This window comes from Ursus maritimus, unplaced genomic scaffold (genome assembly GCF_017311325.1).
Source record: "Ursus maritimus isolate PB19 unplaced genomic scaffold, ASM1731132v1 scaffold_23, whole genome shotgun sequence".
Taxonomy (NCBI): Eukaryota; Metazoa; Chordata; class Mammalia; order Carnivora; family Ursidae; genus Ursus; species Ursus maritimus.
In genome coordinates this window covers 21,020,567-21,045,490 of record NW_024424786.1, presented here as the reverse complement: position 1 = coordinate 21,045,490, position 24,924 = coordinate 21,020,567, and the positions used below count along the sequence as shown (strand labels likewise).

General features: G+C 45.9%; 1 protein-coding gene across 1 annotated transcript in view; it reads left to right on the top strand.

The window, feature by feature from the left end:
• SLC1A2 (solute carrier family 1 member 2) overlaps nt 1–24,924 on the top strand; it is a 48,051-nt gene that overhangs the window by 8,143 nt on the left and 14,984 nt on the right. The window contains exons 4-8 of the mRNA XM_008686803.2: nt 2,021–2,189; nt 6,592–6,718; nt 15,010–15,243; nt 20,015–20,209; nt 23,965–24,099. Coding sequence (XP_008685025.1) covers nt 2,021–2,189; nt 6,592–6,718; nt 15,010–15,243; nt 20,015–20,209; nt 23,965–24,099 — 860 coding nt within the window. The remainder of the gene's footprint in view (nt 1–2,020; nt 2,190–6,591; nt 6,719–15,009; nt 15,244–20,014; nt 20,210–23,964; nt 24,100–24,924) is intronic.

Genomic DNA, 24,924 nt, shown 5'->3' with positions numbered 1-24,924 from the left:
TGGAGGGAACGGGGTTGGGGGTGGGTGGGAAGAAAAGCCTGGCTCAGGCAGGACCTGGTAGGCCAGGGTCAGACTCGGGTACTTACTCCAAGAGAGTTTGAGGCAGGGAGACAACTGTTTTCTATTCTTAAGAAATTAACCTGGCAACTCTGGTGGTGGACAGAGCTCTGGGTAGCTAGACTTACCTGGTGGTAGCAGGTAGACTAGAAGGGGGGTGGGAATGGCAATGAGCAGGCTTTTGCAGGTTCTAAGGTGAGAGACCCTGGTGGTTTGGTCTTGGGGAGACTGGAGTTGGCACCCAGATGGGGTTGTCCAGACCAAATAGGCTCGGATCAAGAACTCAGGCCAGAGACGAGGCCTGCGTTCCAGTAACCCTATCACTTGCCTGCAACTTAAGCCACTGGCCCGTGCCGTTTGTGAGCTGATTTTGGAGTCATACATAACTCCTCCTGCATCCTGCTTCCACAACTAGCTCGCCGTCCGCCCTGCAGTCAGTTAGCCCTGCGAGCCTTGAGGGGCTGCTGTTGACAAGAGATAATCGACGTCAAACATGAAGCACCTGGCTGCCCACGTGACCCTGAGAGCCACCGTTTATTTAGCACCATGGCCAGGAGTCTTTTGAACTCAAACCTGGGCTGCTTTAGCATTCCCAGGATAGCTCTACAGTTGGCTTCTGGTCCTCCCATTTCCCCTAGGAGTGTGACTCTGTTGCTCATGGAAGCTTCCCTTCTGATCATTCCTGCGTCCTTTCTTCATGCCAATGTTGCCCAGACCAAGGGGGCCATGAGCTCCGTGTTCTCCCCTTGCACACTCAGCCTGAGCTTCCGCCCTCCCTGCACAGGTGCCTGTGGTCAGCCTAGAACAGAGCACATCCTGCTTCTCTCCCACTTTGGATAGCTGTTCAGTTTGGCATTGCTCACGTTAGGCCCAGCCTCAGTGGATTGGGTCCATGGAGCCTAGGGACTAGAAGAATTCAGTGGTGCTCAGGCCCTCTGAGTTCAAGTCCCAGCTCCGCCAAAAGCTCTATGTTGACTGACAAGTCATTTGAGTTCCCCATGCCTCCTCTTCCATATCTATTCAGGGTTCAGCCATCTGTCGCCTACTACGTACCAGCACTGACATTCTAGGATTTTGCATGAGTTCTATTTTAATGCCCTTGGAGGTATTGTTTCTCTAGACTCAGATGTGAATTTTCGCAGCACTCTGCATGCAGGGTGCCTGGCACCTTAAAAATAGAATGGATGTCACAGATGTCGAGGAATAGCATGAGGGGTTCTTGGGAGGCCATTTGCACAGAGATGCTTGGGAAACATTGAGCAAGGCTTGGCATCACTGCCTAGAAGGAGTGGGTGTCTTCTCTCCTTACATTTTAATCTGAAATATAAGCCAACATCCCCATCACGGCAGCTGCTGGCAGCTAGTACATCTGGCGGATGGAGGTGCCCAGCAGAGCGTGACTCTGGAAGGAGGCCAAATGAGAGTCAGTCTGTGAAGACTCTGCCGGACACATACCAGGCAGGAAGGAGCAAACCAGGTGGACCATGAGGTCTCACCTGATCCCTGCCAAGACCCTTACTCTCCTACTCCTGACCAGATCCAGGGCCCCTCCCAAGGGGCAAGAAGGGTCATCCAACGGGGTTCGCAATAATGAAGCGTGTCCATGTTGGATCCTGGGTGTTATGTCCAAGATGCAGGGCTACCGTCATGGGAATATAAGAAGTAGACGTCTGTCCCCCACCTTGAAATTTGTGTCCCATTACTGGATCACACTACAATACAAATGAAAGTTATAAATCCTGTAATAATCGTGTGATGAGGACAATTGTTTCCCACTGTATTTGTGTAATAAAACACCACTTTGTTAAGCAGAGACATATAAAATATTCCCCAACTTTTGTAATCTTGTTTTGACATTTCTTAATTATTATTTTTTTAACATACTGGGAACTTTAAAAATGTGAAAGTGGCTAGACTTTTGGCGACCAAACCTCTCGTGTTTCGATTTCCCCCACTCCATTAGATTCAAACGGTGACCAAGAAAGTCCTGGTGGCGCCTCCGTCCGACGAGGAGGGCAATGCCACCAACGCTGTCATCTCCTTACTGAACGACACTGTGACGGAGGCGCCTGAGGAAACGAAGGTGGTTATCAAGAAGGGCCTGGAGTTCAAGGACGGCATGAATGTCTTAGGTAGGCAACCTGGTGTTCAGCTCAGCGGGGAGACGATGGCAGCCCTTCCTGCTTCTCAGCCCCTCAGCAGCCCTCACTCCCTTCTCAGAAAACCAGCCGCTCTGCTGTTCTGTAGGTGAAGCGGGGGCTCTCTCTGGAGAGCTATGTGAGGGTCGTGGAGACTGATAGTTGAGGGATTAAGGAAGAGGGACAGGGGCAAGCAGGACCGTGAGGGGGCAGGCAGCTAGGGGTTGATTATGGGAAAAGAGAGGGGACTAACCTTCATTGGGCACATTCCCTGAGTCTCTGTGGTGTTGATAAGCCACTTTCTCTGATTGTCTGGTTCGAGAAGTTACACATCCAGTTTTTTCATTTTTTCAGCTTTTATTTTACTTTATTTTATTGTTTATGTTTATGTTTATTTTTATTTTTTGAGTTGCCCTTGGGTGTTAGTGCTGTGCCAGGCACAGGGGCAGCCCACCCCGGCTTTCACAGTCTTTACACAAATACAGTGCTATCGGGAGTGTAAAGTTGGTGTTGGTGCCAAAAAGGAGGTTATCCAAAGGAGATTATCTTGTTTAACTTTTTGGGATTCCAATGAGCCCTTTCCCTTAGCCTGGAGCCTTTCTAGCCTGCCATGGCTTTGGGTCTTTGGCTTGGCAGGCAGACCAGGTTTGGATCCCTTATGGACCACTCACCAGAGAGCTGACTATGGCCAAGTTGCTCCACTTCTCAAGCTTCACTTGTAAAGTGGGGATGGGATTGCATTTCTCTTGTAGATCCTCATGGGTATTAAATGAGATTGCATGTAGCCTATGCCGCGTGCTCTCTTCGTGTGCGAGCTACGGTCGCTCTCCAAGGTGGATGGAGAGCTGAGAAGCTCAAAAAGAAAACAGCTCGCAGAGAACGAAGACTCCCATCATGTGGCTCCTGTTTGCTCAGCTTACTCCCCTTCCAGCCCCTGGGCCCTCTCTCCAACATACCCCACACCCACTGTTAGAGTGGTGTCCCCTACACAAGGAAGAGGAACATTTGGCTCTAAGCTGGGAGAAACAGGGGAGCTGGGCGGGAGAGGTAGAATGATCCATGCCAGCAAGACTTCTAAGGATTTGAGGGAGAGCTGGCTAGAAGGGGATCAGCTCAGTGGTCCTTCCACTTTGCTGTCTAGGAGATCAGAGGCCCTTGTGTCCTTAGTAGGGTTGTCGGATAAAGTTTTGGAAGTCCAGTTAAATGTGAATTTCAGATGAACAACGAATGATTATTTTAGCGTAGGGTATGTCCCAAATATTGCACAGGACTTACTTAACCCTAAAATAAAATATATTCATTGTTTACCTGAAATTCTTATTTTAACTGGGTATCCTGTTTGTTTGTTTCTTCTAAATTTGATAACCTGACACCTAACTTACCCAGAATGGTTGAGAGAAAGAGGCAGAGAAGAAGGATCGTCTAAGCACTGAAAAGCAGAAGCTTTAGTGAGGAATCTTCTCAGTTCGGCCTGGCGGGAAGCAGGTTGAGTAAGTGAGAGCGTGGGAGGAGATAAGCTGACTGGTTTGGCAGGCAATGGAAGATCAATGAACATTGTCGACAAACCATGTGGGGCGATACGAGGAAGGAGAGAGGACAGAGTGGGTGAGTTTCTCTGAGGGGAGCTCGTCAATATCCTCGGCATCTACCCGGATCCACCCCGTCTCACCCACTGCCCAGATATGTGTGAACCTTTCAGGACCTTCCCAATCATACTCTGTCCCCAAAGCCCCATGGGCAAAGTGAACCCACAGTCTTCTGCATACCCTGGAGGAGGTTAAGGCCATGAGTAATGAGGCCAAAACTTTGGGGTGAATCATTCAGAAGACTTTCATGGTCGTTTCCAGATTCTCGGTGGATTCTGGGAAGTCATGTTGACCCTGGGCGGCACTGGGGAGTTTCAACACAACTCACTCCTTTCTCAGCCCCAATGACCAAGTCTAAGGGGGCTTTGTTCAAGCAAACCAACCCAGTTCCAGTAAGTGAGTTTAGTGAGGCGATGTTGACAGGGGGAAATGACATGGAAGCTGGACAGGGTGGGCAGCTGCAGACTGAGTTCTGGAAAGCCAAGGGAAGTTAGACTGTTGAGAAACTTCCCATGTACAAATCCCTTGGTCTTCTAAGGGTGGAGAAGGTGGCCTTTTTTCTTTCTTTCTTTTTTTTTTTTTTTTTAGTTTTGGAAAGTCCCAATGATCAGGCATCTCAATAAGTGAGGACAGAACCTTGGCTCTGGCTTCCCTCTTCTTGAAGTACTCATTTCTCTCCCCAGCAATCTCCAGACCACTTGTAAGCCCTACTCTAACCCCAGCCATGAAATCAATTCCTGGGAGAGTTTGCTCCTACCAGCATCTCTCTCATACTGTTAGATGTGGCCCAGTTTCTGCTGACCCTGCAAGGGGAACTTTTTTATGCCAGCTCTTTGAGACTTTGAGACCTTGAGTTTTTTCTCCTAAAATCTCCAAATGGAATTTACTGGGTCATACTAGCTCTTCTCAGCCAGAATGTTCACAGATTACTTCTCACCACACACCTAGAAGACTCGTCTCCCTGGGCTTGAGAGAAGGGCTAGGGAATAGCCCGAATTCGGTTCCATACATGATGGCAGAGCTAGGCCACTCTTCCCTGGTCACTAATTTTCACTAAGCCTCTGTCTTTATGGCCAAAAACTCACTTGTAAGTCACTTGCTAGTCTTTTTGGCTGAGAGCTGAAAAGGAGAAGTATTCACTACTAGGGATTAACAATCCTGAGTGCAGGTGCTGGGTTCTTTTTGCTGGAGAGAGAGAGGGTCCAGTGAAGGATAGTTGAACAATCTGAGTTGATATGTGCTTGGTGTGGGGAAGTGGGTGGTTTTGAGGGAGCTGGGAAAAAGGTAAAGTCAGAGGTTCAGAGAGAAAGAATTCATCCCTAAGAGAATCAAATTATAATGTTGTACTTTGCCCAGTATAACTCAAGACTCCAGGTGTAACTGGACACAATAGGAACCCCGATGTAACAGAGAGGACTGGCAATTAGGCTGGCCAAACTGGGACAGGGCAGGTGTAGGGAAGAGGAAGGAAGGAGAGGGTGTAGAGGATGGGCCATACTGCATTTCAGAGAAAATGTCAGATGAGCAAGCAAGGTCCTGTGGCCAGGGGGACAGTAGCATTGATTGACAATTCATGCAAGTAGTCAGAATTGGGGCCCCAGGATTGGCAATCATGGGTCAGGAGCAGGATGGGGGGCATATAGTGACTGGTAGTCAGAAATCCAGACAGGCAGTAATGGGGATGTCTGTAAACCATGTAGTGGCCCAGTCCCTGGGCGGGCCTGGGTGAGACTTCAGGCTGGGGTGAGACTCTGAGGACAAGAATGAGAAGGAGTGGTAGAGGGAGAGAGAAGCCAGGCCCAGCTTGGAGGAGTCAAAGTATATGGCAACCTCCCAGGACAGGTACTCAGGTGGAGGGAATGAGGCAAAGACAACACAGGGGTAAGACCCAAGGTTGGTGCTGGGGCTGGTTCAGGACCTAGTGCCATTGGTTGGGGACAGAGCTCCTCACCTCCTTCCAGCCTGGGGTTAAAATTGACCCTAGAGGCTGTGTTGTGGCTGGATTTAGATGGAAGTCAAGTGCTGTGAAGTGAAGGGAGAAGAGGGCTGAGGGGCTAGGAAGTTACAAAGTCTATGTTCTGCCTTTATGATACTATAAAAAAAAAAAAGCAGTAAAAAAAAAAAAAAAGGAACATTCTAACCATTTTGACCATGAAAAGAATGATGAAGAATTAATAGATAACAGGTTAAATCCAAACGAACTGGGTCAGTTGGGGTTTCCCAACTGTTTTGGACTTCTCATTGCTTTCCATTTGACTTTTCAACATTCTTCCTCCTTCTCACGTTAGGCATGTAGCAAGAGAAAAATACTTTTATGCTCAGGGTTTTCCTACAGTGAAACATACCAGCTATGCATGAATTTGGAATAACACCAAACTAACATACATATAACTCTGGCAGAGATTTTATTGGCTAATTGGTCTCTGCAGTTCTAATGTGGGCTCCAAAGTCTGCACGATAATCCCCAAGTCCCAGCAAGCCTTCCTTCGTTAATCTATGTACCATAGAATCTGTTTACCCATGATTTCATAAGTGAGGAGAGAGAAGAGAGTCCTTTTGAGTTTGGAATGAAACAGAATTCATTTTCTTCAAGGAACTAACACGGCTGACAGTTCAACTTGCTGTTGTGGGAATTGTTAAGGGATGCCATAATTATCCAGGAGAAAGGTATTTTCCATGTGAAATCGAATGCCTAATTCACAGGGCAACAGGCAGGTGAGAAGGTGGCTCCCTACTTCGGAAATGGTGAAGGAGGGAGAAGAAACACATTGTGTAATCTGCCATTCTGTGTAATGTGGTTCACCCAACAGGTCTGATAGGGTTTTTCATTGCTTTTGGCATCGCCATGGGGAAGATGGGAGAGCAGGCCAAGCTGATGGTGGACTTCTTCAACATTTTGAACGAGATCGTGATGAAGTTAGTGATCATGATCATGTGGTAAGTGGGTTTGTTCTTACTTCAGCGTGGTGGTGGTGGGAGGGGGGAGTCGGAGGTCTTGGGATCCTTGGAAGATAATGGAGCCTTCCTAGCAGGAGAGAGTGGGTGGCCATGGACCAAGCAAGGAGCTCTCCAGAAAGACTTTGAGAAAGGGATGAAAATCTCTTTTTGGGAGCTTTCCCTGAAAAATGGGTTGGAAAACTATGGCCCATCCTCAGGTCAGATCCTTTCTGCTACTTGCATGGTGTGACCTACAAGGGTGGGTTTATGTTTTCATGTTGCTGGAAAAAAAATCAAAAGGAATAATATTCTACACACATGACAATTATATGAAATTCACAGTCAGGGCCCATAGATCAAGTTTTATTGGCACACAGCCACACCCATTCATTCGCATATCGTCTAGGGTTGCTTTGTGCTAACTGGCAGTTGAGTAGTTCTGACCAAGACTGTGTAGCCTGCAAAGACTGAAGTGTTTACTGTTTGACCCTTCACATAGAAAGTTGGCCGATCCCTGCCAGTGGGAAAACAAAAACAACGACAAAAATTAAAAAGAGGGACAAGCTGGAAAAACCAACTAGTAAGACCGAAGTTGAGCAATATCAGGAAACATTGAGATAAGTCCAAGATACCAGGGATAGTGTGGCCTGACCCAGGGTGTATGGAAGGACTGCTACTCTAATATTCTGGTGTCCAAAAGCAACGTATCAGAGACTCATGACTCAGAGGGAAAAAGAGGCAGTTTTCAGGCCATGCAAGCAAAAGTGAAATCACAGAGGACACATTAGAATTTAAGTACTCTTGGAAATGTGGTTCCACCCTCTAGTTGAATAGAAGAGAAGACTGTGGTCCAGAGTCACTAAATCTTGATTCTTTAACAATACCATGATCAGTATAATAATAAAAGCTATCAATTATTGATTTCCTTATGTCCGTGACGAGCCATGATAAGTGCTTAATACTTATCTCTTGTAATCCCAATAACTCTGCAAAGATGGCATCGAGACTCTCATTTTCCAGAAAAGGCAACTGAGGCGTATTGAGTTGAATTAATTTGCCTAAGCTTATATACCCGGGGGGAGAAGAGCTGGAGTACCTCTGGATTTTGCCATCCTTGATGCATGGGTGGATGGCTTTTGTATGAATTATCTGAGCAATATCGTCTCCACTTCATTTCACGTCTGTTTATGGTCAGTGGTTCCGAACTCTAGGGCAGCCCGGGAGAGCATGAACGTCCACTCCTTCATCGAGGAAGCTGTACTACCCCTAGAACCTTCTAGTGTCCCATATCTCTCAGATGGAAAGACTTACATGCCTTTGTTCCAGACCTCTATGATGGTCTGGTACGCCCGCCTACAGAAAAAGAAAACCGTTATTAGACCAGGTGACATTTGTGTCCTATCTGCCACAGGAATACTGGGTTACAAATTCCCTGTCTCTGTGTGTTCCCGTCCTACCACCGTCCCCAACCCGCCTCTGATCTTCTTTTACTTCTGTGGGGTGCCTTCCACTAAAATTCTACCTTTTGTTTTTCTCCTCTTCCTTTCCTTGGCCCCTGCTCCCACTTTACAAGGGCAACAATCTGTTCTTGACTCATTTTTTATCTCCATAGAACCGAGCATTGCGATGTGCTGGTAGTAATTCTTGCTCGAGCCTCAGGAGTGAGCAGGCGAGCTCAGGGGCTCAGATCAAGACGTCCCTCATGATTTCATGAACCATATTTACTAGACTTGGCTCGTTCCGGGCTTTGCTTTGTTGTACTTTTAAAACATGGATAGGATGCTCGTGAAGTTTTGTGTGTGGGGTGTGTGTGTGTGTATGTTTATTGTAATGATTCTTCAACTTCCCAGGCAATCCTAGATTTCTGAATATTTGCTATGAAAATGTACAGTCACACACGATGTGATACGTTTAGAAAATACGGGTCGCGTCTTTTAGATCCCTCTGTGCTCGCTCACAATTTAATAAATGGTAATGTCTAAAGCAGGATGTGCCTCTTGGGAGTAAACATTAGGATCTGCCCTGGTCTCCTAGAATTTTTAGCAGAATGAGCATCCTTGCTCTAAAAACACAGTTCATGCTTCTGTACGATGATGCCAGTGATGTGGGCAATGTCCTTTCCACTGAGCCCGTGAAGGAAAGGAGTCTAGGAGATGGGATGAATCACGGGGCGAAATGTGTGCTCACTTCGCCGCAGGGATGAAGGGTGAGGATCAAGGTTTCCTGTTCACTGACACCAAAACTCCTCACGATTTAGCATCGAATCCCAGGAGACGCAGGGCAATTACGAGTCAGGAGTGAGGCCTATGGAACGACTTCTGACAGCTGTGCAGTTACCTCATCTAGACAAACAGTCAGGAGGGTGTTCTGTGACAGGCGACACCAATTCTCCGCGTTTCTTTCATTCTTCAGCGGCCTCGTCAGCATCGGATAACGATGTGTGTGGGAAGGTTGTGGGTGAAACAGTCAATTACTCTTCAGCGGACCACCTCAAAGCTTAAATGATCAGTTCTTTTGGATTCTTTTCTGCGTGGTAGTAAGAATGGTATAATAGCAAAATATAACATTGCCGGGGTGACGATTATTCTAATAATAATTATTACTAAATTATAACTTGGAGTTATGAAATTCTTGCTATATGCTCAATACTACCTCTTTTATTGTACTGTACCTATTTATTACTGAGGAGCTAATTATTATCATAATTATCATTAAATTGTGACTAAGATTTGCCAAATTCCTGCTGTATGCTTAATACTGTTCCAGTTGCTTTACACGCATTAACTGACTTATTTGTCTCAATAATACCTAGCAGAAATAGGTACTTTTCTTAGCCCCACTTTCCAGATGTGAAAACTAAGCACAGGGGTTACCTTGACCAGTGTTGCACAGCCTGAGTAATGGGAGTTGTGCGGCCCCTTATTAATTAATTAATGAATTGTACGGCACCTTATTCAACTTCTGTCTGACTTCACACCAGAGTGAATGCAGGATCCTCCTGTCACTAACTGTGTGACTCTAGGCGAGTTAGACACATTCCAGACCCCACATTCTGATCTGAATGGATTCATCATAGGATCAGCATCCTAGGGTTGCTGTGAGAATTGAGCGAAATTGTAACCAACACACAGTTACAAAGCATTTCTCATGTGCTGGGACCTGTCTAAACCCTTTCTATATACCAGTATCATCACTGTTGTTATTTTGTGACTACCATTACTATGATCAATTCAATCCCTATCCTTTGTTTCTCTGTGTTCACGGATTCTTTAAGAAGCCTAAAAGGCCCTCTGATTCACCCCTCAAAAAAACAAAAAAAAGAGAGAAAAACCCTTAATTTCAGTATGATTTTCATATCCTCATTTTTTGCAAATTTCTTTAAAACATTTTTTTCAAAATCTGAAAATCTAAACAGAAAGTAAAACATTGCATAATCTCACCACTACAGAAACACAAAGTGAGAAGTGAGATCTCTGCTCACTCTGTCAATTTTCCTTCCCCATTAACCCACTGCCACCACCATCCATCCATCCAACCATCTGTCCATCCATCCATCCATCCATCCAACCATCTGTCCATCCATCTATCCATCCATCCATCCATCCATCCATCCAGTCATTCCTCCAATCATCCATCTATCATCCATCCATCTATCCATTCTTTCACCCCACAAATATTTTTTGAGACCCTCTCCTATGCCAATAACAATTTTAGGTGCTGGTGATGTAATGGTGAATAAGACAGAGACAAATTCTAGCCCTCATGGAGCCTACGTTCTATTAAAAGAGGAAAAGAATAGAAGGAAGCAAATAAGAATTCAGACAGTGACCAGTGCTACAAAGTCAGTGACCAGGGCAGTGGGAAGGGTGATGGGGGATGGAAGTATGGCTTGGACTCTATCCAGAGGATCCAGGAGGACTGCCTAGGGATGTGACTTTTGACGAAGACCTGAAGAATGAAAAGAGGTAGCTCTGTGAAGAACCCACAGGAGAATTTTCCAGGGGGAAGAAACAGCAAGTGAAGGGTTTTTGAGGGTTGGAATGAAGATCTGGAGTAGCTGCAATGTGGTTGGTTGGTGAGGGGGTGGAGAGCTGTGAAGTCGAAGAGGTGGGCAGGAGGCAAATCCCATAGGGCTTCGCACGCAGGCTACCATGATGGGTTGGAGTTTATTGACTTGCAAAAGGAAGTCCCTGGGGGGCTACAAGCCTGGAGGCTCTACATGCTGATTTTCACTCTATCCTGATCAAAAGTTCTAATCTGCACTCCTACATGGTCAGAACACTTGGCTCTAAGTGGACTGGGGAAAACGGGAGATTTGTGTCACTTTTTGAGCCTGAAAACAGACAACACGTCTAGGTGACTCTTAGAATGTATGTTTAGCTCTTTATTGACAGACTCTTCCATTTCTTAGTTCTCTTGGGATCTGTCCCAAACTGGCAGGCTAGTGCTGCTGTTGGAAACCAGTAGCAGTGAGGGACAGAACCAGAGTGGCTTTACGGCAAAACCGAGAAAGTCCCTCCACTAATCTCCATCTAAGTGTCTGATCCACCATCTGTCCTGTGACTCAAAGTCCTGAATTAATTACTTTAATGGGTTAAGACTAAAGGTCTCGAATCAAGTGGAGCTAACACAAGTGGTTTCCAAAGGCTAACCAAGTCATATCTGCATTTCATCTTTTGTAGAGCAGATTTTATCCCTTGAAACACTGGTTTCCAAACACGTCAGAATTACCTGGGGAACTTGTTTAAAATATAAACGTTCCCAGGTCAGCTCCAGGAAATTCTAACTCAGTAGATATGTGGTGGGCCCGGGGAATCCATGTCGTTACCAGGCAGGCCGGGTTGATTCTGAAGTGGTGTCTCGGAATGCACGGAGACACTAAGGTCTGGGTATGTCAATTCTGTGTATGAGTTTGTGTTTGTGGAGTGGAGAGCCGCCTTGGGAAAGGCATGTTGGTGGGAGGGAACCTGAAGAGAACAAGGACAGAGGTACAAAGTGGATGGAGGCGAGAATGGATGATGGAACAGAAAGAAAAAGACTTGACAGGCCAGTCCTAGATGAATCAGTGGCTTTGACCGCAGTGCCCAGAGCTGCGGATACAAGCAGCCTAACGACGGTGTGGAAGCCATTCTCTCTCCCCGCTCTGTAGTCATGTCCTTCTAATTTAGAAACTGGTCCAACTATTGCTGGGCACCATTTGGCTTCAGAAGCTCACTGGAGGGGCGCCTGGGTGGCACAGCGGTTAAGCGTCTGCCTTCAGCTCAGGGCATGATCCCGGCGTTATGGGATCGAGCCCCACATCAGGCTCCTCTGCTATGAGCCTGCTTCTTCCTCTCCCACTCTCCCTGCTTGTGTTCCCTCTCTCGCTGGCTGTCTCTATCTCTGTCAAATAAATAAATAAAATCTTTAAAAAAAAAAAAAAAAGAAGCTCACTGGAGCCCTCAGTCTCTTCATGAGCTTCGGTTTATGGCTTCGATTGTTTGCTTCATCTCAGAAGCTTTGTGTGGTGACCTTGAATCCTGGGCATTGGCCCTTTCGTTTCCGTGGAGTGTCATTTTCGATGTGATAATTATGTAGAAACCCAGGAACTCAGAAGCTTCAGCTCCTGAGTCGAGGGTTAAGCCACTTGTTTTGAAAACAGGTGCGGGGAAGTAATGGCCCTAGAAAGCACCATAGAGGACAAAGGCTCTTTCCTTGTCCTAATTAATGCTCATTCTCATTCAGAGACGAAGGTGTTTGGGTTAACGAAGGTCCCTGCTTGCCGTCTTTATTGACCCTGACACTCTACCTTCTGGCCTTTGGGTAACTCCACTGCCGGTGGGAGCTCACGTTTCTCCCAGCGAGCTGAGTGCTCCAGAAGTAACTGGTTCCTCGCTCTGATCCATTTGGCTCTGGCTCAAATGTGTTCTCCAGGGGCACTGGATAGCTGGTCTTGCTTGGCCAAGAGCCCTGAACACACGTTCTCTCCATTCTGCAAATTTCCTGTCCCAGAAGAGCAGGAAAATTGAATGGCACCCAGAACAGCTCATAGTTGTGTTTTTCTGGATGTCTTTAAAGGGTGGTTGGTGCTTGGAAAAGAATTGATCTCTTGCTTTATGAAGATAAATGCTTGTTGGCTTAATGGGAAGGTGCATTGGACTCAGTTACTTACAACCCCCTGGCACGACGACTTGGCCCCTGAGACTAGCCCACTGATCTAGGAGATGTTGTGACCAGGGGTGCACCAGGAGAGTGTAAAATGGTGAGAAAGCCAGGGTTTAAGGACATAGCTTCCTAATGCCTGCGGAAACTGCCCTCAGACATTGCCAGACTTCACTCCAGGGAAAGACGTGGAGGCTACAGGCTGGGTACTCATCAGGGAAGAGAGTTATTAGAAGGTTTTCACTAAGTCTTGTCATTTACAAATCAGCTCTTTCAGAAGGTTCCTCTTGACAAAATATTTTGCTCGTGAAAACATCTGCCATTGGGTGGCAGTAGTCTGTGAGCTGGTTTAGAAAGCCCCAGGAACTCAGACTTGGCTCTTGAAGCACGGTGGGGGAGAGGACATGGGGTATGTGTATGAACACAGAACATGCGGAGGCCCTCGGTGAGCAGTCAGAGCGGTGCTGACAGGGACAGGGGCGGGACTTTGACAGGGCACACATACACATGCTCAAAAATGCAATCCTCGCAGCGATCCCATGAGGTTGGAGTTAGCCTAAGCCTCAGCTGGCACATCTGTAAAATGGGATTAAGTCACTACGGGGTCACGGAGCTGCTGAGTGGCTGGACAAGCTCCGTATCATATGTAATTGTGTATGTCATCTCTCCTCTACCCTCATCTTTTAAAAAAAGATTTTATTCATTTATTTGACAGAGAGAAAGAGAGCACAAGCAGGGGGAGCTGCAGGCAGAAGGAGAGGGAAAAGCAGGCTCCCTGGCTGAGCAGGGAGCCCGGTGTGGGCTTCGATCCCAGGACCCCACGATCAAGACCTGAGCCTAAGGCAGACACTTAACCAGCTGAACCAGCCAGGCACCCCTTTCCTGCCTCCCTTACCCCAGCTGGGGGCCGTATCTTGGGACTTCCTTTCCCCCAGTCTTTTACTCAAATACGTTCTTAATTCTTATTAAGGTATCAACTTCCCCACAACATTTTCATTTTAGTCGGAAGGTGTCGCAGGCTGAACAAGTGTATGCTCCAACACGACCAGATTGGGCAATAAAAAAAGGATTGCCCAACATGGAAAAAACACACTCACGAGGAGAGAGAGCACGGTTAGTGCCCTCACGAATGAGGACAGCAGTAAATCGTTTCCAAGTTCCCAAACAAACAATAATAAGATAGAAGCATGAAAGACGTTTACGTAGAATTAATCGGTATATGGTACACTGTCGGCCTATCTACAAAGAGCTCCGATCGCTCACCAAAGGGAAGTGGTTTGGCTGGGTAAGGGGAAAACAGCGCTCGGGGAGTCACAGGCGCAGAGACCGTTTTCCTCCTACTTCCTGGTTTTGTGGTCTTGGGCTGGTCTTAACTTTTCTGAACCTCAATTTCCTCGTTTGCCAGATAAAAATAATGATACCTTGATTTCAGGGTTGTGGTAAAAATGAAATGAGGTGATGGAGCAGAGGTCTTACTGCATTGCCTGAGACATGGGGCACAGTGGCCAGCGTTCCTGTCAGCGTAAGTGCAGAAAGAAAGACTTTCAGACTTGGAAGTAATAAAACCACAGCTCTCTAAATGTACGGTCTGGCTCAGAGGGTTTTCTTGTTTTGGCAGGTCTCTTTCGCTCTGTCTCTCTCTGTCTCTCTCTCATAGTTTGATAAACTTGCTATCTTCCAAGGCAAAAAAAACCCAAATTTATAAACACCAGCTTATAGCTTGGTGAAACTCTAATGAGCTTTCTGGGAAGCTCAAAATGGATTCCCAGTTTTCAAGGACGGAGCTGGGGGGAACAGGGAAACCAAACAAAATCCTCGAAGAATCCGCGCCTCTCAAGCTTGGTCCTTACCTGGGAGCTGGTAAAGCTAGAGTCTGCTATTCCTGATCCCCACCTGACCAACAGAGCTCGCCTTTGGATTTGTCGTCAGAGCAGGGGCCCCCAGACCCGCTGAACAAATTTCAGATCACGCGGTTGCTCTGAAGTGAAATAGAGCCGCTGTCGAATCTCACGCACTTCCTCCAGCAAAACTCTTGGTACAGAAATGCAGACGGTTTTCCTCAGGGTGTGGGACAGGCAAGGCCCAGATGTAAGTTGTGAATTCCGTAAGGATCTCGTCAATGTTTTTTTTTTTTCTTCTATGTTTTTCAGGTACTCTCCCCTGGGTATCGCCTGCCTAATTTGTGGCAAGATCATTGCAATCAAGGACTTGGAAGTGGTTGCTAGGCAACTGGGGATGTACATGGTCACGGTGATTGTGGGCCTCATCATCCATGGGGGCATCTTTCTCCCCTTGATTTACTTTGTAGTCACCAGGAAAAACCCTTTCTCCTTTTTTGCTGGCATTTTCCAAGCTTGGATCACTGCCCTGGGTACCGCTTCCAGGTAGAGAATACGAGAAATCACCTTTCTTTCTCTCTGCTCATTCCTTTCCCCTCTCTGCCACTTCCTCTTTGCAAAAATGCTTTCATCATAAAGTTCAATGGAAATGTGTTTCACGTATTATTAAAATATTCCTGAAAAAGGTAAGTGCTTTGTATTCTGGGCCCCTAGGAACTTAGGAGCTTTCTGATGAACAGTTTTGCTGATATGCACAACTGTCCTGTAAATACCTCATATGAAATTTCCCAGACGAATGCATGCTGTTAATCTGTATGCCTAATTTGCCATATCTAGCATTGGTTTCATTTTAAATGTTTTCCAAAAGGCTGTAGCAGGATGTTAAGCTATTTAAGAAATTCTCCCACCTGTGATTTGAAAAATGCTATCACAAAATAGCTCTCTATTGGACCTATTTTTCAAAAGTAGAAAAAATGAGATTTGCAGGGTAACCATGTTAGAGGAGATTTTTTTTTAAAAAAACCAAACCAGAAGTCAGTCAAGTCTGTGACCTCTGCATGGACCTCTAGTGGACCATTCTGCCCCATTGATTTTGAGAAAATCAGGTTGGCACTGATTCAACTTGACATTGACTGAGAGTCCATTTCTTCTTTATTAACTGAGTTCCAGGCATCTGAAACCAATGAGGACTCCAGAGATATGCAGAGAGAAAAAAAATATATATTTTTTGGATATCTTCTTGGACTGAATTTTGCAAAAACAAACAAACAAAAACAAATACATAAGAAACCCCTGGCAATTTAGAATTTCAAAGATTAAAAGAGTGTTATTGTTTCAGCCTGCAGTAGTCATTGCTCTTTCTGTACAAAAGTAAGGGTCACGAAACTAAGACTGAGGTCATGAAGCAGGTGGCAGGGAGGCAAGCCAACTCTGTGGTCCCCAGCTCAGCAACGTCTCCGGAGTCACAGGTGGTGGGTCCTTGTTGTCGAGCCTGTGACCATGCATCGCAAGTGAGATGGCTGCCCTGTGACACAGCGTCACAGCTGTTCCAAGGCTACTGAGCAGGCAGTCAGCTTTTCCTTAAGTGGCCCTAGAGGCCAAGAGTGGTGACCACCTGAGAAACCAAATTTGTATTTCCATCTTGCACATCAATGAAATTTTGGTACTAGTAGAATGTGGGATTTCAGAAGACGCTAAAAAATATATAACCCCAGGGATCTAGATTCCGCATTCGGTTTCCCAAGATGAAGGGAAACACCCTGAAAATTCCTTTTTCCTTCTTTGTCTTATATATTTCATATGGCTAAGTATCTCTATCCATAAAGATCTCCTCTCTTTGAAGGAAAAGTAAATCTGTTTTTTTTTTTTCAAAAACAACCATGTTTAGTTTTATATTTGTTTTCTGATTACAAGCATGCTGTCTGCTCATTGTGAAAAAGTTCAGACCGTGAATAAAGTTTTGAAGAAGAAAATGCACATCATCAGTTATTCTATTGCCCAGGGATAATTAATAGTGACCCTTTGAGTTAATCTTAATAGTTCTGTATTTTTCCAGTTTGTACTATGTATAGATGTTGTAAACTGCTATTTTTCACTGGTCAACATATCATAAAAGTTCTGTCTATCAATATAGATCTTCCTACCATTTTTAAATGGCATAATAAGCCACTGTGGGCGCTAGAGTACAGCCCCCCCTCCACGCCGTGATGTACCTTTCAAGCGTGTTTACTAAGCAGGGCTGTGACAAGCGTCCTTACAAATACATCTCGGTAAGCTTGTCTGATGATCCCCCCAGCATAAATTTATAGAAGTGGAATTTCTGAGTCCAATGGAAAGCACACTGACTGTTTGAAAACATACCACCTGCTTCCTGCTCAGAAAAGTCCGCTGGTTTATGTCCCCACCAACTGGCTGTGCGAACTGCCTTTTCCCACCTCTTCACCAGCACTGAATATTATCAGTTACTTCAATACTTTCCAATCTTATTGGTGAAAAATGATCTCTTTGATTTTGCATGCTTTGATGACTAGTGAGGGGAAACATCTCTTTGTGTTCTTATTGACCATCCTTCCCTCTCTCCCCCACCCCGTGACTTGTTTGGGGTGGTCATTTCCTGTTGGGGAATTCATCCATTCATGATTGGCTTTAACTCTCTTCATGTATAAAAATATTCACTCATGTGTCCCATGTTGCGAGTGATGTTCCTCTCCACCTGACACTTGTCCTGAAAATTTGCTTTTTGCCCTTGGAAGTGTTTAATTTTTGTATCATCAAAGTTGTCAGCATTTTCATTTAGTATTTGGAATTTCGATTTTTTTTTCCTCAGGAACATCACCACCAAAAATTATAAAATATTACTTCGTATTTTCTTCCAATACCTTTGTGGTTTTGATCTTTAAATCTTTCAAAAATATTTTTATCTTTCCTTTGAATGACTAGACAATTATCCCAGCACCTTAATTAGACAAGGTAAATCCTAAAAACATATGGATGGCCCAAGTTCAGATTTTTTTTCTGTCTGTTGCTTTATTTTTTTTTAATTGTAATAATATTTTTTTATTATGTTATGTTAGTCACCATACAGTACATCCCCGGTTTCCAATGTAAAGTTCAATGATTCATTAGTTGCGTGTAACACCCAGTGCACCATGCAATACGTGCCCTCCTTAATACCCATCACCAGCCTATCCCATTCCCCCACCCCCCTCCCCTCTGAAGCCCTCAGTTTGTTTCCCAGAGTCCATAGTCTCTCATGCTTCACTCCCCCTTCTGATTAACCCCCCTTTCTTTATCCCTTTCTTCCCCTACGGATCTTCCTAGTTCTTATGTTCCATAGATGAGAGAAACCATATGATAATTGTCTTTCTCTGCTTGACTTATTTCACTTAGCATTCATATTTAAATCAGACAAATGCTTGGGTATCTGGCCAAGGCCCCGAATGCTAGACCCATTTCTCGTCCTTACCCTGTATTTCAAGCGACTTTAGTCTTTGGTTAATCTGTGGCTTTTGTCTGGATGTGGGATTTCATTTTTTAAAAGAAAATACACTTAAAGAAAAATTTGTGGCATGAGTCACATCCTAAGAACTAACTCTGCCATTATGACCAGAGGAGAAAAAACACAAAGCCCCAGTACAGCCACTAAATAGTCTTGCTACATCCTTGGACCCTGACTGAAGGGGAGGTGGAAAGGATTGACTCCCTTTTCTCAACAGCCTGGTGTCAGGGAGGATAGATGGAGGGGGTGGCCTGGGACACACCTCTCTGCATCCCGCTGACATCAGTCCATGCTGTTGAAACGACTCTGGAAAAAGAAAAAAAGAGGACTGTCAAGTATCTGCTAGTTATTATTAGCAATATTTGAAAGCTGTCATATGGTCGCTGAGGCAGGAGCCAAAAAAACAATGTCAGAATGTTGGACTGGCAGAAAAGAGCTCAAATTCTCAAGTCCCAGTGTGGACTGGTTGGGTATATGTGGATTTTGAGAATATTTTCATGATTTACCAATTATTTTCTCCCATCTATTTAATTGTCTGAAGACCTCTTGATGACATTTTGGGAAAGTGGATGCAATAATAAAAATGAACATATTCCTGTCCTCCTAGAAGTGTGCTCAGATTCCTACCATTTAGAATCCCAGCCTCCAACCACAGCTGTCGTTTCAGACTAGTCATGGTGTCCTGCCAGCCCTTCAAAGGGGTCCAAAGAAAGGGTGGGGTGTGGGAGTTTCATTAAAACAGCTGGAATAGCCAACCAGCTACAAGGTACAAGAGGTCTCCAAACATTCATTTCCTCTCCCTACCTGAAACCAAGGAGGGGGCATGAGACCCCTGACCTGAAATCACAAAGCACAAAACAAAACAAAACAAACCCCGAAGAGAATGGACCACAAAGCACTCATGTGGCAGTTTGGGCGTTCTGCAGTTCTTTCCATATTACATAAATTTTGAAACAAATCACCTACCCTCCCATGTGCCTCTCTCCACATGGAGATAATATTTTGGCCATCAGCAACCCTTATCCTTACAGGTCTCTCCTAATTTAAAAGACACACGAATGTGTCAGGGGTTCTGGCCCCTGAGGCTGGGTCATGTGGTCATGAATTCCTGTCCCAGGCCTGGGACGAGTGGGGGTGGAGTCACTCCATCAGTGGGTCTCTGATTAGCTACAGAGCACATACTTTTTGCTCTATGTTATTGCAAAGACTATACACTTGGCCAATGACCATGTATCAGGGAGTTGGACTGTCTGTGAGAGTCCCTAGTGAATTGCTAGAAGCTCAGGTTCAGGCTAAATGGTGTTTAACATGTTTGTCCAGCATTCTCAAAATTAGCTCAGGGCAGTTCCCAGAGGTTGGATGCAGCCCATGTAGTCATCGTGTTGGAAAGTGTTTCTAGCATGAAATTATGGGTCATTCAAAAATTCCTCAATCCATTTCACTGTTGACAGCTCATTATTTTCTGACACATTTTTTTTTTTTTGCAGCTCAATAAATGTGGGGAATCAGATGGTCTTTAATATTTAATACAAGAGGAAAACACAGATCAAAAGAAAAAGAATTTAAAGCTCTAAGTAGATCTTAAAAACCAGAACCAACAAAAAGAGTTTGCTGCCTATGAGCATCTTAATAAGATTGAACTGAAACTCCAAACAGCTGGTCTTTAATTTGGCTCCAGCCACTGCTTTTTGCATGTCACGTTGCTTGATTGGAACAAAAGAACAAACACTTTGTGGTAGTATTCCAGTTTGTGTTTTGTCCTGCTTCCCTAAAGTGGACATAAACTCTTGTCTCTCTCTTTCTCTCTTTGTTTCTTAGTGCTGGAACTTTGCCTGTTACCTTCCGTTGCCTGGAAGAAAATCTGGGAATTGATAAGCGCGTGACCAGATTTGTCCTCCCGGTCGGAGCAACCATCAACATGGACGGTACAGCCCTTTATGAAGCGGTGGCCGCCATCTTTATTGCCCAAATGAACGGTGTTATCCTAGATGGAGGCCAGATTGTGACTGTGAGGTGAGTGGAGTGTGGGTGGGGAGGCCCTGAAATGACCTTTTGCCCTACCCCCTTCCACACGAACTCCATTTGACGGGGCCACTTGAATTTCAGGTCCCCTGGTGGAAGAATGATGACACAGAAGAGGAGTTATTGGCAGTCGCAAAGGGAAAATATTGTGACAGGAAAGAAGCAGGCTCATACTTAGGCCTTCTGTTTGTATTGCACATGTGAAATTGCTTTGGAAACTTGGTATTATTTGATTTTTAACAATCCTGTGATGGTGCAAGGCAGTTATTTCTACACCATTTAATGATGAGGAAGCACAGGCCTCCAAGGGCAGGGTAGTTTGTGCAAGGCTACACCGTTAGTGAGCCAGGAGGGCTGTAACTGGGGCCGACATCGGCTGACTCTGCATCCACTTTTCCTTGCATTAAAATATGTTCCCTTCAGCATTGCAGAGGGTGATGGCAGAAATGATGAAATACTGGAAGGAAGAGATTTCTCAATACAACATAAACCGTTTTATTACAAGTAGATCACGAACACAGATCCATAAGTTGTACTAAATCTATTTCTACCATAGGTATTCATCCTTTAAGAAATTTAGGAAGAATGCTTTCCCAAGAGATCCTTAAAAACACATTGCTTCTCCATAAACTTTAAGATCACACTTTTGTATATTAGTTTATGGAATCCTTACAACGACCCTGTGAGGGATGTACTTGTCTCAGCTCAGGCTGCTGTAAGAGAATACCTTGGACTGGGGGTTTAATAACAGACATAGATTTCTCACTGTTCCGGAGGCTGGAAAGTCCAAGATGAAGGTGCTGGCAAATTCAGTTCCTGGTGACTCTCCTCTTCCTGGCTAGGGTATGATCGCCCTTGTTGCTGTTTGCTCACCTGGCCTTTCCTTGGTGTGTGTGGGGAGAGAGAGAGAGAGCTGGAAAGAGAGAGAGAGCAGGCTCTGTAAGTCTCCTCTGATAAGAGCACTAATCCCATCATGAGGGCTCCACACTCACGACCTACTAACCTCCCCCCTCCCCCGGAAGGGCCACGCCTCCAAACACCAGCACATTGGAGATCAGGGCTTCAACAAATGAATTTGGTAGGGGGGGACACAACTCAGTCCATAGCAGAATTATAGGGAAGCCTCAGTTTCTCATTGGTATATTGGGGACATTCTAGGGGGTGGAGAGCATTGTACCTGGGACGTAGTCACCTGTCAATAAATGTTAGCTACTAGTAGTATTGCTATTATTGATGCTCAGTAAAACACAGTACTTCTAGAATATGAAAGAAAAACGTGATAGTGATGTAGTGAATGCCGTGATGTCACTCAGGGGAAAACATGCTTCAGATCCAGGTGTCATGCCTTCTAAATCACATCGTCACAGAATACATATGAGAATGCCAGTCTCTCTTGCGTTAAAACTCAGAGACGAATGAAAGACGAAGCCCCTTCTTTTGGAGCCAAGCAAGATGATTTCTGGTCCCTGAATTCTTGGCCCTGATGGCAACCACACTTCCCATTGAGTTCACACCGTTAGATGAAAACTTAAGAGACAGGAGGAGGGACCGGTGACCAATGATCGGGATCGATTAATTCCAAGTTTCCAGTGTTGGAGGGGTCGGGCGTGGGGGGCATCAGGGGCCCACATGGCATCGCAATCAAGCAGATGAGTGTTCCGATCCCGGCAGACCCCAGTCAAGCTGTTTGACCCTAAGTGTCTCCATCCGTCCAGTTCCTGGTTTCCCCCGTGGAAAGCAGATCCCAGCATATGTACCTTGCAGGGTTACCGCGAGGCTCTGCTGTGACAATGTGGGTAATCTTCCATCCAGCATCCAAGAACCAGCCCTAGAGAAGTGAGCCAGGGAGTGGAAGGACAAGAAAAGCGGAAAGGGATAGAGAGATGGAGAGGAGATCCCTGCCCCCAAGAAGCTGTTTCAGGATTTAGAATCATGGTAGGGGGAGGGTATAAATTGGGATGAAGGAGGAGTGGGGGGACCAACTGCCAGGAAGAATTCTCTTGATAGGATTTTGTCTCACACAGCCCAGGGGGGACCAGACCATGGGGCCACAGTGCAAAGGGATGTGTAAGAATGACTCATAACAGAAGCAACTGATGTTGTAAATAAAACGGCTGAGGCCATGACCGTTGGAACTTGGGAAGTCCCCCTTTCCTGATGTTCTATCCATGGCAGGGAAATGGCTGAGAATTCCCACCTTCTAACTCTCGGGGCTTTAGGGAAGTTTTTATTGCAAAGCGGCCTCACCCTGCCCAGATTTCTTGATAAGAGTAACAATTCACATTTTCGGGGGGGGGGTGTTGCAATGTGCCAGGCCTGTTCTATGTGCTTTTTATTTATTAGCTCCTGATGACCCTTTCTTAAGGATAAGGAAATCATGGCACAAAGAGGTTAAGTACCCTGCTCAAAGTCATGTAGCTGGGATTCGAATCCAGGTTGTTCCATTCCATAATCTTCATTGATACCCACTATATACTATCACCTCCTGTGACCCAGAAGGATCCAAGAAAAATGGAGTTCTTTAAGCCTGGACACCAGCTCCGCACTGATGGGGCTGGGGGCATAGTGCAGACCGTTCGGTAGTTGCCACCTAGGGGAGGGGTCTAGATGGTGACAGGCCTACATCGGGAAGGATGGCAGTATGGAAAGACCAGTGCCAACCGCAGGACCCCCTAGGGCCTTCACTTTCTCATACATGAGATTAGGTAAATTCAGGTGCCTCCCAATGGTAAGACCCAGGATTCTGTGCTTGGTCACAACAATGGTCTGGGCTCAGTTAAAAACCAGTCTGGGGGCCTGACCCTTAGTTTGGAGCTGGAGGACCTACTCAAGAAACTCTAGCATTGTCTAACTACAAATAAAGCACCCCGCTTTTCTTCACTGCACCCACAAAAGCAAGTTAGGAATCTGTATTTTCAGAAGTATCTTTCCATTTAGAAATGACAACTTTTAGAAATGGCATCAGAAAAGAGGAGAAAAAGCGACTGCCCTTTGCTGGACCACAGAGGCCCCCCTGGTGTCTAGACAGGGCACTTGAACTCTAGATTAAACCCTCTTCCAGAGACAACTTCAAAATGGTGCCGGGTGTGCCCTTGGCATTGCAAATGATGAGAGGCTTCAGAAAGAAAACCTCCCGTTATTTCATTATCTTTTCTTGGCGCCTTCTTTCTGAATAATGTATTTTCCAGTCCATGGTGAAACGTCCAGGCGTCTGAAGCTTAATGTCATTTGGAATCTGTTGATTTGTTCCCCCGATGTCCACTCAATCGGGTCTGGATATTTGCTATTCCGAGTTCTCATGTTAACGTTGGCAGTGGCCTCCTCAGACTCTTGCCACGGAGTCCAGATGTCTCTGGGGCTCACGGAGACATAAAGGCGTAAGCAGAAATGAATGCAGCGGTACTCCCATGGGAGGAGTAGGGTGATTTGTTTTCCTTCTTTATTATTTCCTTGCCTGTTTGAGAGCTACGCTTGGCTTAGTTGAAACCTTGATCCATTAGGCTAATTGGCTCTCCTGCTGAGGATGAGGCTCCCATCCATGAATTTACAAACTTCATCACACTTGAGTAGAATCCAAACAGACCCTACTTCCCGGGTCTCGGCACTCTAGATTTCTCTGTTCTTCGGGAGAAACGAAAGAACTTTTATGGCTGCCGGGAAATTTGGAGCTTAAAGTTGCCTGCCAGGGCTGGTTTTGCCAAGTCCTCTCTTCTCTTCCGCTGACCTGGTCTTCTCTGTTCGCTCAGCCTCACGGCCACGCTGGCGAGCGTCGGTGCGGCCAGTATCCCCAGCGCGGGCCTCGTCACCATGCTGCTCATCCTGACGGCCGTGGGCCTGCCGACGGAGGACATCAGCCTGCTGGTGGCCGTGGACTGGCTGCTGTAAGTGCTTGCCGATGGGGGCTCTGCTGGGGATGTTGAGTCCTTCCTCCCAGGGCTAGACAAGATGCAGGGTTGCAGCCCAAGTCTTAGCAAATCCCCATGACAACTTCTTCCCTCCTTCCCTCCCTTCTTCCCTCTAACATTTACTGAGCACCTCATTGGGAACCGAAGACGAACAAGGCATCCTGAGGACCTCCCGGTCTAGTGGTGGCATCAGATAAATTACAATACGGCGTTAAAAGCACAGCAGTAAGGAAGCCACTACGGAGGCAGGCGGGGGATCTCAGGACATGATGCTGAATGAACGAAGCACAAGGGAGTGTGCGTGGTGTGATCCCGTTTATATGAAGCTGCCGGAAAGGCAATAGAATCTCAGCAATAGAAAGAGATCAGTGGTTGCCTGGGCCTGGACGGGGTGAAGAGACTAAATGGGAAGGGGCCCAAGGAAATCGTTAGGGGTGGTAGAAATGTGCCATGGGCACAGGTATGCACAGGTGTCTACATTTGTCAAAACTCATCAAACCCCACAGTTAACATGGGTACGTTTTATCGTACGTAAATTATACTTCGATAAAGTAGATTTAAAAATAGCTCACATGGGGCACATGGGTGGCACAGTCGGTCGAGTGACTCTTGATTTTGGCTCACATCATGATCTCAGGGTTCTGGGATCAAGGCCCACGTCAGGCTCTGCGCTCAGCGGGGAGTCTGCTTGAGATTCTCTCTCCCTCTCCCTCTGCCCCTCCGGCTACTTGCTCATGCGAGGGCTCTCTCTCCTCTCCCTCTTGCTCTCGCTCTCACCCTCACTCTAAAATAAAGAACTAA